Consider the following 16,002-nt stretch of genomic DNA (forward strand, 5'->3'; position numbering starts at 1 on the left):
TCATATGGTCAGATGAAACCAAAAAGAACTTTTGGTGTTTGGAGGAGAAGGAATGCTGAGTTGCACCCAAAGAACACCATACCTACTGTGAAGCATGAGGGTGGAAACATCATGCTTGCACACCATGCTTTGGGGCTGTTTTTCTGCAAAGGGACCAGGACGACTGATCCATGTAAAAGAAAGAATGAATGGGACCATGTACTGTGAGATTGTGAGTGAAAACCTCCTTCCATCAGCAAGGGCATTGATGATGAAACGTGGCTGTTCTTTCAGCATGACACTGATCCCAATCACACCATCCGGGCAATGAAGGAGTGGCTTTGCAAGAAGCATTTCAAAGTCCTAGAGTGACCTAACCCGTCTCCAGATCTCAGCAACAGTGAAAAACTTGTGGAAACTTACAGAAAACATCTGAACTCCGTCATTGCCAACAAAGTATTATATATATACTTTGTATATAACAAAGTATTGAGATGTTATTGACCAAATACTTATTTTCCACCATAATTTACAAATAAATACTTAACAAATCAGACAATGTGATTTCCTGGATTCTTTCCCCTCATTCTGTCTCTCATAGTTGAAGTGAACCTATGATGAAAATTACAGGCCTCTCTAATCTTTTTAACTTGCACAATTGGTGGCTGACTAAATACTTTTTTGCCCCACTGTATGTCATTGAAATGTATATTATGGACAGATCAGATCTATGGAGAGGCGAGCCCACTCACAATATATCAAAATAGATATACAGCCTAAACCTCCACTCACACACACATCTTAGCAGACAGGAGCCCACACACACAGAGAGTTGAGAGGAGGAGATCAAGAGAAGGTAAATTGGCTGGACGCCTGACGAAGTGCGATGCCTTTGAAGCCGGATCCTCATTAACACAGGGCTGCAGCAGTTTGGACACGCTGTTTACTACATGTTTGATAGAGATTCTACTGCAGGGAAAGCTTAGCAGAAGATCAAGTCATCATTTTAAAGAAGAGGCTGTAGTTAAACTGCCCAAAAGCTGCCAGTTACTACAAATGAATCACAGAACATGTTTTTTTCATAGTTTTGAATTTGTACCATTTTGCAAACTTGCACTCAAGTTTTCTATGTTTCCCAATTACAAAACAAATTGGCAAGCTGTTAAACTGTGGTCAGTTTTACAACTCCCAAACATAGAAAAGTAAATGTTAAAAGAATTTTAAATAGGCAGAACTCTTCAGCTTGTCCCCAGAGAAGTGTTATTGCTTGGCTTAGAATCCTCCACAGTACGGCATTAACCTTGTCACGGAGACAGGTGGTACCAGCAAGCCAGGTTACAGGTAACATCTGTGGAGAGGCCCTCACAGTAAGAAAACACTTTTTTTCCAATAACAACACCAATTAAATAAATCCGAGATAGATAATTATAAAGTCATACTGAGGAACAATCTTGGCAAAGCAATAATATCTCCATGGAGACCAGCAGATAGCAGATCCCCAATTAGGCCAATTACAACAGCTACAGCTAATTACAACAGTTAGGTAGATGTGGTGTATGAGTGGACTGTATTGTGAATGTATGTACTGTAAGTTTGTGAGAGATCTGGTGATCTGAGGGCAGTGGTCTATGGATGAGTTTAAAGATATGAAAGAGGGTTTGTATTTTGTACTTTGTATTTTGTACTTATTGTTTTTATAAGCTGTGGTGTGGCTGGGTATTTTTTATTTTTTTTTTTCTAGCAAGGGACAAAGGATTAAAATTAGCACTGGCTATAATCCTGCATATTTATAGGTGTGGGATTCGTTCCCCATGCCTCTGTTCTTAATATGCATTGTCCCTTCATTAAATAATAAACAAACAAACAAATACTCATATTTTTACTTCAAACTGGCTGCCATTCTGCACCTATGACTTCTCCGACACGCAAGCACGATGGGTTAAGTGTCTTGCTCAAGGACACGTAGACACTGTGCAGCTAGCAAGAACAAAACCATCAACCCTTGAAAAACTGATCACCTGAACCAACAACAAACCTTGACCTTAAGTTTAAAGTCACGACACATTAAAAGACAGAAGACCAACAATAGAGTCTAAATAATGCATTGTGCAAAGTAATTATTGTGTGCACAAACAAAGAGGGATTACAGTCTGCTATCAGAACAGGATTAGACCATTCAGCATTTTCACTGTTTAGTCATTCGTGCAGCTTTTTGTCATAACGCGGTTTGTTTCTCCAAAATGACAGCAAAAATGTTGAATATGTTTAATTTAAAGTACCTATGATTTCAATGCCTTTGAAGGTCCTATATTACATAAAATGAACTCATGTGAGCTTTAAGTCATATAATGCTCCTCAAAAACAGACCTGAAGTTGTGTTTTGTTTCATTCACACATGTTTGAGTAACACTTTATTATTAGTCTGTCTAAAGCCAAAGCTCAAAATGCTCTGTTTCACCTTGTGATGTCATGAAGTGGTAGTGTTCAAGTGAACAGCTCCTTTTACCTTTAGTTCAGTACACAAACACAGTGGAGCACTTAATGTATTGCCACATGACATCACAAGGTGTAACAGAGTGTTCTGTGTTTGAGAGAAGAACTCAGCCTAAATAGGAGGGGTTTGTGTGTTAAACATGTGTGAATGAAACAAAACACAACTCCAGGTCTGTTTTTGAGGAGGAAACAATATATATCAGAAAATGGTGTAATACGGGCCCTTCAACTGTGACTATGTTTACATGCATGTCATGTGAACGGCTACAAGTGATGCAAGAACTCTAATTTCTTTCCGTTTGTTCACATATCTGCAGGTTTTGACATGGAAAATTATGCAAAAAAGGTCAAAGTAATGTGGCAACGACAAAAATTAAATCGAAAATAACAGAGTTATTTTTAAATGTATCTCTCAAATACAACAATTACTCAAAAAATCCATTGATTAACTGTTTTCGGTGATCAGACGTTAACGCAAAAATCACATCTAATTAATGTAGTTATGTGATTTTTCTGGCTATGTAAATGTACCACTGACTGCAGTTCTGGTAAAGGCTTAAAGGCAGGGCTTGCAGGGTGTTTGTTATTGTGTATAGAAGAAGTTAGTTGAAAATCTGCAGTGTGCTTCTCTGTATTTGTGACTTTGAGGTGACTCTCCACAGGAGACAAGCGTTTATAGACTGACACTTACTTAAACTGCTGTGCCTCCACTTACAATAATGATACTGCTCCCATAAGGCTGACTATGGTACTCTCTGTTCTCACTACATAAGTATTCTTACTGTGACATGTCAAGTATACATGCAGAAAAGGACTTTGTATTGCTATGTATTACCTCAGTTTCAAACTGCAAAAGTATGAATTTAAATCTTTGTAAAGCCCCATTCACACATTCAGCCTGACCATGGAGTTTATCTGCATATAGCCAGAGCAGGGTCAGGTGTGAACGAAGCCAGGACTGATCTCCCTGCATTTTTGATCTGGCCATTTCACAGGTAAAATACTAGGAATATGCAGGTGTGTGTGTGTGACTGGCTTGGGCCTAGTTTGATCCCAGTCTATTCCAGAAGTAGACTTGCTTTGATCCTGTTCTACTCCTGTTGTAAGTTTAGTTCACAGACTAACTGTGGACTATGCACAGAAAAACTACTGGGTGAGCAGTTTTTATGTAGAATAAGACCAGATATTGTGTTGTTTGTGGAGGAAATGATGGTACTTAAAAAATGGCAGCCTTTGCGATTTCCTAATTATGTCCATTCAAATTGCAATTTTCATTGCTATTAATCTTGCAACCTCAGTCCCATTTCGATGTAGTGTGCGAGTGCAAATGGGAACACAGCCATTTATAATCATATTCATGGCACAGAGTAAATAAACTAGAGGTATTGGTTTTTGGCAGCACAGTTACCTTCACAGTAGGCGTTGTCGTCCCTCAGAGGCCGGAAGCCATCTTTGCAGACGCAGCAGTCCCCGGCCTCCAGGTTCACACAGTCTGAGTGCTCCACACAACTATGGTCCTCAGAGCAAAAGTCATGACCTGCACAAGAGTCAGGGAGAGAGTGAGATACTGAAGAGAGGAGGAGAGAGGAGAGAGAGAGGAGAGAGAAGGAGAGAAGAAGGGGGCTAGAGATGGGAGGGAGAGGAGAGGGAGAGGAGGAAAGGAGATAGCAGAAAAGAGAATGCAGAAGGAGAAGACAGGATGTGAGGAGAGGAAGAGAAGGGGAGAGATGAGATGAGCGCTGGAGGGGAAAGAAGGAGAGATGAGACAAAGAAAAGAAAGAAGGGAAGAGGGCTAGAAAAGATGACGAGGAAGAGAGGAGAGTAAAGAGTAGAGAGGAGAGGTCGTGCAGAGCAGTTAAGATTGTGTCAGAGTTCAGAGCACTCCACAGGCAGCAGGAGGCGGAGCTTTAAAATGTGACCTTTACTTAACCTCTGTTTCAATGATTTTACACAGACAGACACGGGTTCATCTCAGTAACATCCTGTTCACACACACTTTACAATAAATGAGGAAACTTTACACTGACATGATGTGATAGTGTGGTTTATGTGGAGTCTGACAGCAGCACACAGAGGCGGTTTTATTGTGTTACATGTTACCTTAAAGCAGACATATTGTGCTTGTGTAAACAGTTATAATCTATGACACCTTTGAATCATTATGTCATAATTTGCACATTTTAAATCGCAATATTCATCTAAAACAACTTAATAAAAGAAACAAGTTCACTGACTTTCGTGTTAGAAAACAGCGGTGCCCAATGGGAGCTGACGTCAAACTAAACCCCCACAACAAAGAGTCGGCAGTTCAGAAGGATAGCTGAAGATCACGTTAGGTTAGCGAGCAGCAGATTATTATTTTTTATTTGTACCAAAATGACACAACGCTGCAGAATACTACGTGTATCACCGTTTAAGAAAATAAAACTGAAGAACGAAGTAAGTAGAGAGCAGTGGGTTGTGCCGATGGCTCCTTGAAAATAAGTGATTAAAGATTGCTCAAACGTGATTCACTCTATAAACAACTTTGAGAGGGTAAATGAGAAGAAACAACTATAATTAGACCTGTCACGACAATGACTCTATCGACTTATCGTTCAGTACATTGCAGAGGGAACAATCATTTTTGGTGTCGATATTTATCGTGGTACTTTTTCTTTGTACAAGGGGGAAAGTGAGTTATTTTTCTGTACTACAATAAGATTTGAGCTGTAGAAGGTTGAATTCTCTCAGTATAAACACAAACTAACTACTTAAGAGTTGCATTCTGTTGTTTATTTATTGCAATTCATGTATTATATTTATTGTACACTTAGAATAGTATTTTGGGGTATAATTCTGCTTTGTAGTTTGGTTTCAATATTATCCTTTATCGTCTATATTTCCTTCAGCGATATATTGCTCTTTAAAATGTGTGTTTTGTATATTTCTGATGTTCTAAACCTTGCCTGGGGACTACGGTTGGAAACTAGCTGTACAGAAATGTTTACTAATGTGCATTGTCCATGTTCAAGTAAACTAAATAAATAAAATAAATGCACATTGTAAATAACAGGAGCTCATTGTGTGCTATAAAAATCCTCTCACTCGAAACTAATCCCAACCAGCTTTGCTTTGCTTTTAACTATGTAATGTTGTTTTCCTCATCAAAACTTTTACTTACTGTTTAAGCCTGCATAAAACTGCATCACTCTTGTCCATAAATACAAATAATGCATTCAGTGTATGTACCATATATATTATTTGCAGTATTTTGGACACTCACGTCTTGTAATGAGCTTCCTGTGTATCTAGAGGTGCCCTGAGGTTGACGAACGGAACCAACATTACCAATTTGTGCCATCAATTATATTTATATCCATAGGTGGGTGAGGCGAGGTGCATTGCTCAAGGACACAACGAAACTAGTAAAAGATGGAATGAAAATGTGTTGACGAGCACTTTAAGAGCCTCTGAAATCCTGAAAACCAAAGCTAAAAGGTGCTAAAAGTCGTTGAAAGAGCCTTGGCTAATCCAAACAGGTTATAGACATTATAAACTAATCTTTGTTGGATAACGAGCCTTACCTCGGCAGACTTTGCAGCAGCGGTCACTCAGGGCGATCTGTTCAGACTCGGGGCAGCTAAGTTCTGGACAGGGCTCACTGGGAACCACACGGTGCATCGTCCGGTCCTAAAAATAACAAACCAAATGTGTGCGTTAGTATTGTTCAAGACTAGAGCAGTGTGTCAGAAGAACATAGAGGTGTGTCCACAAAACCCAGATCACCAACCACTGTTTTATTTCTAACTGTCTGTTGGTTAAATAAAAACATTTTTAATCCCTACAAGGAATCTGTTCTCTAGGCTTTACAAAATGAAATAAATAGTGCTTGGTTTCAAGACGTTGCCTTCGTAAGTGCCGGCTTCATTCACAAATGTTGATAATAAACAGATCTCTGTATTTACTGGGCAAACCACCGTGAAACAAAAACAGAATAAAATGTTGAGCATCCTCTCTGTTAGCACAAACAAACAAGGTGAAATTATGTTTTGAGAAAAGCTTCAAAAGTGGTGCCATTTTCAGTGACAGAAAGTACAATTGTCAGGTGAAAGGACTTAAAGGTTCTATATTACACAAAATGGATTCTTATGAGCTTTATAATGCTGTTACCTCCTCAAAACACACCTGAAGTTGCGTTTTATTTCAGTGACACATGTTTGAGTAACACTTTACCATTATTCATCTACATCTCAAATGCTCTGTTCCACCTTGTGATGTCATGAAGTGGTAGTTTTCAAGTTAACAACTACCTTTTACGATTAGTTTAGTAGAGATTGGCAATTCCAAGTCTGAAATGATCCAAATGATTCTAGTGAAGGTGTGTGGAGTTTAAAAACACTTCCTGTATTACCACATCGTGACATCACAAGGTGGAACACAGTGTTTCAGTTTGAGAGAGGAACTCAGCCTAAATATGCAGGATTTGTGTGAATGAAACAAAATACAACTACAGGTCTGTTTGTGATGAGGAAACTTTGCATTATAAACCAGAAAATAGTGTAATATATGCCCTTTAAAGTCATGAGATAATTATGAGACGTTTGTGGAGCCAATTCCTAAGAAATAATAGTAAAATTTAACATATTTAGATCCTCATTTCTGTCATTTCTTTCCAAACCCGTAAATCTCCCACAGAGTTACACAGACGCCTGCCCTCCATCTGAAACTATGACATCCGACTGTTCAATTTCACACGACCTGTTATGTAACTCATCATGTTTATCTTTTCTTCGCCCCCTCAGCGTCTCTTAATCACAAACCAACGACTCATCGGTCAAATTTGAGTAATCACTTTGAAAATAAAGCAGCTTGTCTCTCATTCATTTACCTGCAGGACTTTACATAATGTTCCGCAGTGTAGCTTTATTGCCCAAACACAGAATCAATCGTGCGTGTTATCTCTGCATGTGTGTTTAGTCTCAAACCAGATTAGGCAGATTCATTTCCCAGCATGCCTTTGGTGCGTCTCTCTAACTGTCTCATTTGGGCTGCTCTGACTGGGGATAATTTGGAGTCATTAACGGCAGACAGAGCCGGGCAAAGACACGGCTGCTCAATCATTTATGGAGATTGCACTTTAGGCAATATGGTGTTAACAAAAACTGTTTGTTTGTATCAACTTTAGGAGCGTTTAAATATATCAGATAGCAGTTGTGTTTGTAGTAATTTGTGATCATACTGGACTTGGGATGTCATTTGCTGTCATGTGCTGAGGACATGTCATATCAAAGCCCATTTGAATTTATGGGAAAGTCATTTTAGATACACTCTGGCAACCCAAAGTGAGGAGTATTTTTTTGTATTTTGTATTTTTATATTACATTTTTTTTTGCGATTGTCATGTGATTTATTTTGTTATATTTTAATCAAGAAATAAAACATTTGAATTATTGTAAGTAAAAACAACACTTTGATTTGAACATGGCACGCATTAACTACAAATTCGTATAAATATTTTAATTCAACTTTTTTTTTTTTTTCGCTTTGGGGTCCCATCGGAGGAGCAGGAGGAAGTGTCTGGGATGAGGGAAGTCTGGGAGTCCCTACTTAAGACTGCTGCCCCCGTGATCTGGCCTTGTATATGCGGAAAATTGATGGGCCTGAGACAAAATCTGTAACTGATCTACAACTCTGTCCTCAGACCCAAAACAAACTGGAACAAAGAGAACAATAGGCCATTACAGGTCGAATAGGGTCGTTAAGGCTGAAACTGGAGACAAAAGCTGTTTACAGTTTCAGTGTAGTTAGCCCCTCCCTTCAAATAGATATACGGCAGTGTCCAGCAATAATCTGACCAGAACTGAAAAAGGGTCTTGGATGAGCAGCAAACCGTCTTCACTTATACAGTTGACAGATTTAAATTTCGTCTTTTGCTATGGATCAGACCTGGACAACTGCAACATTACACAGATATGATCATTTAAATGACTAATTCATTGTTAAAGATGTGACATTTCTTCTCAAAATAACTGAAACACTAACATTAGACATAGTGACATATGGCTATAGCAGCGTGGGACGAGATGGAAACATAATCTTTTTCTTGCATTGATTGACCACCATTTTTTATTTAAAAGCATTCAGCCTAATTTTATGAACATAAACAAGACAGACTCGATCAATGCCATTTACCACACAATAAAGTCACATTTATCCTTCACGGTGCTTCAGACCACATGCCTGGATGATCAGACATGTGACTGGATGTAGATCGCTGTCTGATCATAAAAGTTAAACGATCTCATAAAATACCCCTCTTTATTATCAGTTCACTTTATCTATCGTCTTTGTTGAAAATGAGTCCTCTGTATTTCACCCATCCTTCATGGAGTGCATCTGGGGCACGTGTCAGCAGCAGTGAGCGACCGCAACTTTCTCTGGGAAAACTATGTTATTCTTGTCAGCAGAAAACTCCACTTCTAAACCACAGAACTTTCTCTAGAATCGCAGTTTTTCTTGTTGTTTAGCCCCGTCCTCCCCCTCCTGTTCCCCCGATCACAGATCAGAGCAGTCACTCGCTCCTGTCAGGGGGAACACGGAGGCGTCTGCGCAGAGGGATGACTGACACTTGGCCCTCCCCCCGTCTTTGATCAAACTGGGACGCTCTGATACGGCAGGTGCGACAGGTGCGGAGAGCAAAGCAACACAGATGTCCCAACACAGAGGAGGCTAACGAGGCGTGGCGCGGTGTTTGACAGCACCCGAGCGATTGTGCAGCGGGTGAGTGAAAAGTGGGACAGGACTGGTGTCAGGGATGAGTTTAGTGTATTTGCTAAAACAGGGAAATGTCATTGAAGTTGAGGCTTACAACTTACTCTTTAGACAGGGGTGGGCACACTTTTTGACACACGGGCCACAATGGGTTCTAAAATTTGACAGAGCGGCTGGACAAAGATATATATATATATATATATATATATATATATATATATATATATATATATATATATATATATATATATATATATATATATATATATACAGAAGAGATTTGGCTTGTAACATTAATTACATGAAAAATTAATTTATTAAATTTTAGTTAAATAAACACAGCAGAAAAACTCTGAACAAGGTTTACCCTTAATTATTTTAATATAATTTGGTCACATTTGGTGGGCTGGATTAATAAGCCCAAAGGACCTGGGCCGTAGTGTGCCCATGTTTGATTTAGACGTGATATTTTCAACAGGCAGACATATTTTACTTTATTAGGTTGAACTTCAACTTAAAGGTACAGTATGTAACTTTCTGAAGATGGCACATCACCTGCACGGTTACATGGAAATAGAACTGTACTTCGGAACATTCTACATGAACACAGATATGTTTTGTTTCATACAGTGAAAAATTATAGCCAAAGGAGTAGCATTTCCATGGAAACAAAAAGCAAAAAGCTAAAGAGTCAGGTTTGCGGAGATGCAAGCACACTCAGTTCCGATTTTTTGTGCAATAAAAAGTTATTTTACTTGAGTGTATTTTTTGGCTAAATGTTGCCTACTGTCAAGTTATACCCACATGTATGTTTGTTGTTTAAAGTGACTATATTGAACATTTGTTCTCTTGTGAAGGTTGAGTTTTTTTTCCATTTTTAGAATAAATTATACTCCATGTTTAAAGATGCATTATCGCAATACTAACTTCCTGTTCAGAACTGTATAACAGATCAGTCCTGTGTGGGAGTGGGTGGGGATAGGGGGTAGGTGAAAACAGGACATTTCTGAACATTCATGCCTCAAATGCAGGACTATACAGACATAACATATTTGGTCTTCTGAGTACCACCAGATCCAAAATAGTAACTAATTAACCAGGTTTAAAATAGGACTCACAGTTGCTATGCTAGTTCAAAACAAGGACTAACCCGAAGAAGGACAAAAAGGTCAATTCGATTGACTGTAAAATGAGACCTGTTAATATTCAATGGAATGACTGAGATATACACAAACAATAAGACATTCATTTGGGGCTATTTACTTTCACTATTTCTCCAAACATCTGTCTTTTAACGACATAAATAAAAGTCCAGATCACCTTAACGCAATGACCTCACATAGGATAAAAGCTTGTTTCTATGACCGATCGATAATTAAAAACTCCATTTCACTTTGGGAAGATTGATTGTGTCCATCAAACATAATGTCATCAAGTGAATTACCTCCCTCACATCTGCTGCAGCGGGCGCACAAAGGCAAACGCTTTGAATAATGCCTTAATGAATCAGATTTGAGGCCACTTTGGGACCAGCTGATCCAGGAGACTCGCGACCGTCTCGTGATTGACAGGTGCCACGTGGTGCCACCCAAATAAGAACGCAATTAGGCAGGTTTGCACAATTACGTCAAATTACACACAAAAGGCATGAAAATAACAGCTGAGGGAGATCAGGCTCAAGTGGACAATATTATATGGCACCGTTTCAAACATTGTGTTATGGAAAAACAATGGTAATTGTCAAGGGCCCACATTTTGGAAGAATTGTTTGCGTTTTCTAAACAAGCTAATATTTTGTGTTTATTTTCAGGACTGGATGCTTACAAAATGTATGCCTCCTTTTTGTAAGTGATTTTCTTAAAGTAAAAGATGTAATTTTTCTGGTGGAGGATCCGCAACCTGCTTGTCTCCATGGAGATAATTGTTTTCTCTGGAAAGTTTCGCTGTATGACATTAAAATGATCGATCTCCATGAACATGAAGAAGTTACAGGTCAGATCTGTAGAGAGGTGACTTTGTTCCCAGTTAAAGTGCATGTTTTTCAATATATTTTTGAGCTATAAGAAAAAAAAAAATGCAATTGAATAAATGCAAGTTTAATGCAGTACAGTGGTCCCTCATTTATCGTGGGGGTTACGTTCTAAAAATAACCCGCAATAGGAGAAATCCACAAAGTATTAGCTTTTTAAAATAATTATTCTATATGTTTTTTGCTGTAAAACTCCTCACCACACACTCTCACAAACTCTCAAAGTTCAAAACTTCGTAGGCGCCTTTGTCGGTGAAGAACGCTTCGTCGACATTATGGGTTTTGTCAGAGAGAAAACTTGCAAACATACAGCACTTCAGAGTCACACTGCGATCCAACATTTATGTAAATTTGGGGGGAGACTGATGGACAATGGTCTACAGTCCCTTAGCCAATCAAAACGCAGAACACAATGCACTAAAAAAATCTGTGAAACAGCGAGACCGCAAAACGTGAACCGCATTACCGTGAGGGACAACTGTACTGTGGAACATTCTAAAGTGTTCACATTTCCACAGAGACGAGCAGGTGGTGGACCCCAACACCAGAAAACTTTGATGTCTTGAGATTTTAACCCACAACCTCTTTGCTGAGAAGGAGCAACTACTACGCCGCCATCAAATTTCATTGTAATCCCCGCCATCTTTGACAAAACAGAATCTTGACATTTCATATTTAGTCTCTGAGGAAATGACGTCTCCTTCTGCGCAGAATACCTTTGCTAATTAACACATGCGACCAAACGTGTTAACTTACCCGGCATTCAAACAGCAGGCACCTGCCAGAAGAGTCCCTCACGGCTTTCCGGTCGCCTTCCACCAACTCCCGTCCTCCGAAAAGACACACGGCTGTGAAGAAGACAGACACGAACACAATTAGAAACAAGAAAAACTTTATCTGTCAAAATAACACTCCTCTGGGTTTTAAAGTGCTTTGCTGATAAACGTTTGACTAAATAAATAAAGATAACGTGTGTTTTTAAGTTAACTTAGTGAAATTGAGTGGAGCATGTCAAAAGCAATTATCCAAATCTTCTGGGAAAAGTGATGGGAAACAGACAGTGTAGCACCTTGAATATTTTATAATTGTAAACAAGGAATGAATAAACAGACTAGAGATCGACCGACAGGGTTTTTTTCATGGCTGATGCGATACCGATTGTTCAGAATCTAGAGAAAAATTATGACCGATAAGCTCTGCCGATATTTTTAGACTGATATATAAGAGCAGATTTTGATTATTTTTCACAAATTATGTAGTGTAAATTTACTAAAAACTCACAGCCCCTTTTTACCACAGACCTTTAAGAGAGCTGTGTAGTCACATTTTACGCAGTTACCTCTTTGTACTTAAATGTTCAAATACAGTTTTATGCATGTTCTTTAAGCAGCTGGCGGTCAAAACAAAATATCTATCTGTGCTGGAGATTTAAGGCCAGTAGACGATGTGCTAAAAAAGGCAAATATCTATCTCTAAAACAGATACGTGAATCCCAACTCACGTCGTAATTGAGATTATTTTATGTTTTTTTTCAAATGAATGATGATTATTTGGGTCATAGCTGAAATCAGGGCTAATTCAAAATATAATTTATGTACTGTCAAAAGTTGTCAAACTGCAGAAGAAGAAAAGACGTATAATTTATTTTTGCGTGGCTTTAATTTTCAGGTTCTAAAAGAGGTTTGAGGCTGGAACCAACAAAGCAAATTCAAACTGTTACCAGTAATAATTTCAACTGGAAGAAAATATGTAAAATTAGGTTTAACATTGTTTATTTGAATACAGAGTCCTTCACTATATTGCGGTTCACCTTTCGTGACCTTGCTGTTTCGCTGATTTTTTTTCCAGTGTTTGAGCGTACATTGTGTTGTGCGTCCTGATTGGCTAAGGGACTGTAGACCATTGTCCATCAGTCTCCTCCGTGCCGTGTCTCCTGTACAGTACAGAATGTGTCCAGACAAATTTACATAAATGTTGTATCGCAGTGTGACTCTGAAGTGCTGTATGTTTGCAAGTTTTCTCCCCGACAAAACCCACAATGTCGATGAAACGTGTATGAAGTGTGTGGTGAGGAGTTTTACAGCTGCAAAACGTATATAATAATTGTAAAAAATAAAGCTGATACTATATTTTTCCTATTGTGGGTTATTTTTTACAACATAACCCCCACGATAAACGAGGAACTATTGTGTTTTAATCTGATACTGGACCTAATTTCACCTATTTATATTGTTTACAATTAAAAACTTCACAAAATACAGCTAGAATTTTTAAATAATATCTTGAAATCATCTTGCGACCCACAGCTCTTCCTTACTTTTGGGAACCACTAGATTAGACGAGCGGCTTTAAGGTTTTTATTGGACAGAATGATCACCCCAAACCTTTTTTATCTGTAGCTGATTGGCGAAAAAAAACAAACACATAATCACAATTAAAACTGGATCGATGGCACAGCTCTAGGAGACTAACAACGTACAAAGTTAAATCTCATAGAACCTGAAGCATAAGATATAAAGAGGAATGACTGACACGTTGGGTCGGGTGAAACATCTAACAGTCGACATGACGAGCCATCATCAGCGCACAGCCTCTCCCCCCTGTCAAACCCAGATAAGACCCTCCTAGTCCTGCTTCTCCGCTGAGGGTCCTCTCTCTCTCTCTCTCTCTCCCTCCTCGCTCTCTGTCTCTTTTCTCCTCTCTCTCTCTCTCTGAAGTCAGGGTCATAGTAATTAGCTTCCTGTTTGTGCACTTGCTCAGATAGTGAAAGCTGAGTGGACTTAGAGGGATTACCTGATACATGTTACATTTGTGCAACGCAGCAAATATAGACGGCTACTTTAAACCCTTGTGTTTCAGCTTGACCCCAGGCACAGTCTAATAATGCTAACACAAGGTTATTATGATTAGGGCAAGACAAATTAGTCAAAGTACTTGTTATGTACTGTTAAATGTACTGTTCTTTAATGGTGCACTGTGTAACTTCTCTGATAGAGGGTGTGCAACATGAGCCTTGGCCTAGAATGTTCCACAGTATGGTGTTTAACTTCTCTGCTCTTCTGTGTCCATTTTCATGCAGGTTTAAAGTCAGATCTGTGGAAAGGCGACCACGCTCACAGGAACAATGCATGTTTTTCCAGGTATTTTTCGAACAATAAAAATACCCGTAACAGGGAAAAGCAATAACATGGCCCCACACCTGAAAAGTTACACAAGTTACGTTTAAAGTAGCACAGCATGACTTTCTTGAGGTGGTAACTGCATGATTCCATGGAAACAGAATGCTAAAAAACAGACTTTGGGACATTCTCCATAGAGATAGACAAAGTTTATCCATGCAGTAGAATATTATAGCGTTATTATACACCTTTAAGTGCGATAAAAACATCCAAAATGAAATAAAACATGCAATTTTTGGTCACTTTTTGGGGGTAAAAGGCCATGTTTAGTCGTGTCTGCGTGATCCCTCAATCGTCCAGGTAAATCCCATTGCAAAGGAAATGGAATTCTGTCAACTCTATGAACGTTTGAGCGAATACGTTTCACCACTCGTCCTAGTAGCGTTTTACTCAGCATTTCTTTCTACTATTAAGTCATTACATCATTTCAATATCACCTTTTTGCACTCTTTCGCTTTCATGCTGTTATGTCTTAATTTTCTTGTTTATCCTTTGCTGTGTGAGCGAAGCAGGAACAGCTGAAGCGAGTGGGAGTGAGTACAAATGTTCTCGAAAGACCGTGTAACTTTACAAACGCAGCCTTCGCAAATACGTCTTTTCTGCATCATAAAGGCCTCTCATGTATACACTGAAAGAAGGATTGTGCTAGGAGTTTAATTTGGGTTATTATAATGGAAAGAAAGGTGGAGTGAGGAAAGCTAATATGTGTGAACCCTTTATATCGAGAGGGGAATTGAACGAAAATGAATGTTGCAATGAAGACGTTATGAGTTCATTGCTGAGCAGCTGCAGAAAAGTGTCTTTAGATGTGATAAAAGAGAATTATTTATCCTGCTAGAAAGAAACTGGCCCGGAAATGTAAGAAAATGGACACTTAGGAGCAGATTTTAGTACAGAAAAAATCTTCTATAGTTTGGATATAAAAAAGTACGAGTTAATGCATAATTTAGGGTTTATTTAGAATTCTACTGATAGGTCAAAACAACTTATAATCACCAAATTAACAAAACAAGCTGCGATTTAAGTGCAGTAAAAACAAGGCTCATTTTGCGATAATTTATGCATTTGTTGGGAAAATATTTCAACCAAATAAAATCAAAGTCATAGCTAGTGATTAGAGTTGCATATATACTTAACTGCATGTGATATTTGCTAAACCAAAATGTAAAATATGCCAGTAATGTGTATTTTTGGAGGGAGAGAGTGAGACATAGATGTAATACTGTGGTAATAGTACTAGCAGTATTCACAGTACCAGTAGTGTTAGCTAGAATTTTCCCTCGTTATGTATACATTGCCGTGGGGACAAACAAATGAAACCAACGGGACAAGTTATAAATCAGATCAGTGGAGAGAGGAGCCTGCTCACAGTAAAAATGCAGTATCTCTATGGAGAAAAGCAAGTAGCTGGACCTCAACTAGACAAGTTTCATAGTGCACCTTGTTATTTTCAAGTCATTTTTAATAATTTAAGAGAGGTTTTAAATGTAAATGTTGTATTTGTCATGTTATTGTTGCTACTGAAGCATTATGAAATACACTGCCTGGCCAAAAAAAAAAGTCGCCACC

General features: G+C 38.6%; 1 protein-coding gene across 1 annotated transcript in view; it reads right to left on the reverse strand.

Moving 5' to 3' along the window:
• Window positions 1-16,002, reverse strand: part of nell2a (neural EGFL like 2a) — a 164,713-nt gene that overhangs the window by 105,516 nt on the left and 43,195 nt on the right. The window contains exons 10-12 of the mRNA XM_033968522.2: window positions 12,011-12,102; window positions 6,039-6,144; window positions 3,881-4,009 (exon numbers count right to left, since the gene is read on the reverse strand). Coding sequence (XP_033824413.1) covers window positions 3,881-4,009; window positions 6,039-6,144; window positions 12,011-12,102 — 327 coding nt within the window. The remainder of the gene's footprint in view (window positions 1-3,880; window positions 4,010-6,038; window positions 6,145-12,010; window positions 12,103-16,002) is intronic.

Source organism: Periophthalmus magnuspinnatus, chromosome 6 (assembly GCF_009829125.3).
Source record: "Periophthalmus magnuspinnatus isolate fPerMag1 chromosome 6, fPerMag1.2.pri, whole genome shotgun sequence".
Taxonomy (NCBI): Eukaryota; Metazoa; Chordata; class Actinopteri; order Gobiiformes; family Gobiidae; genus Periophthalmus; species Periophthalmus magnuspinnatus.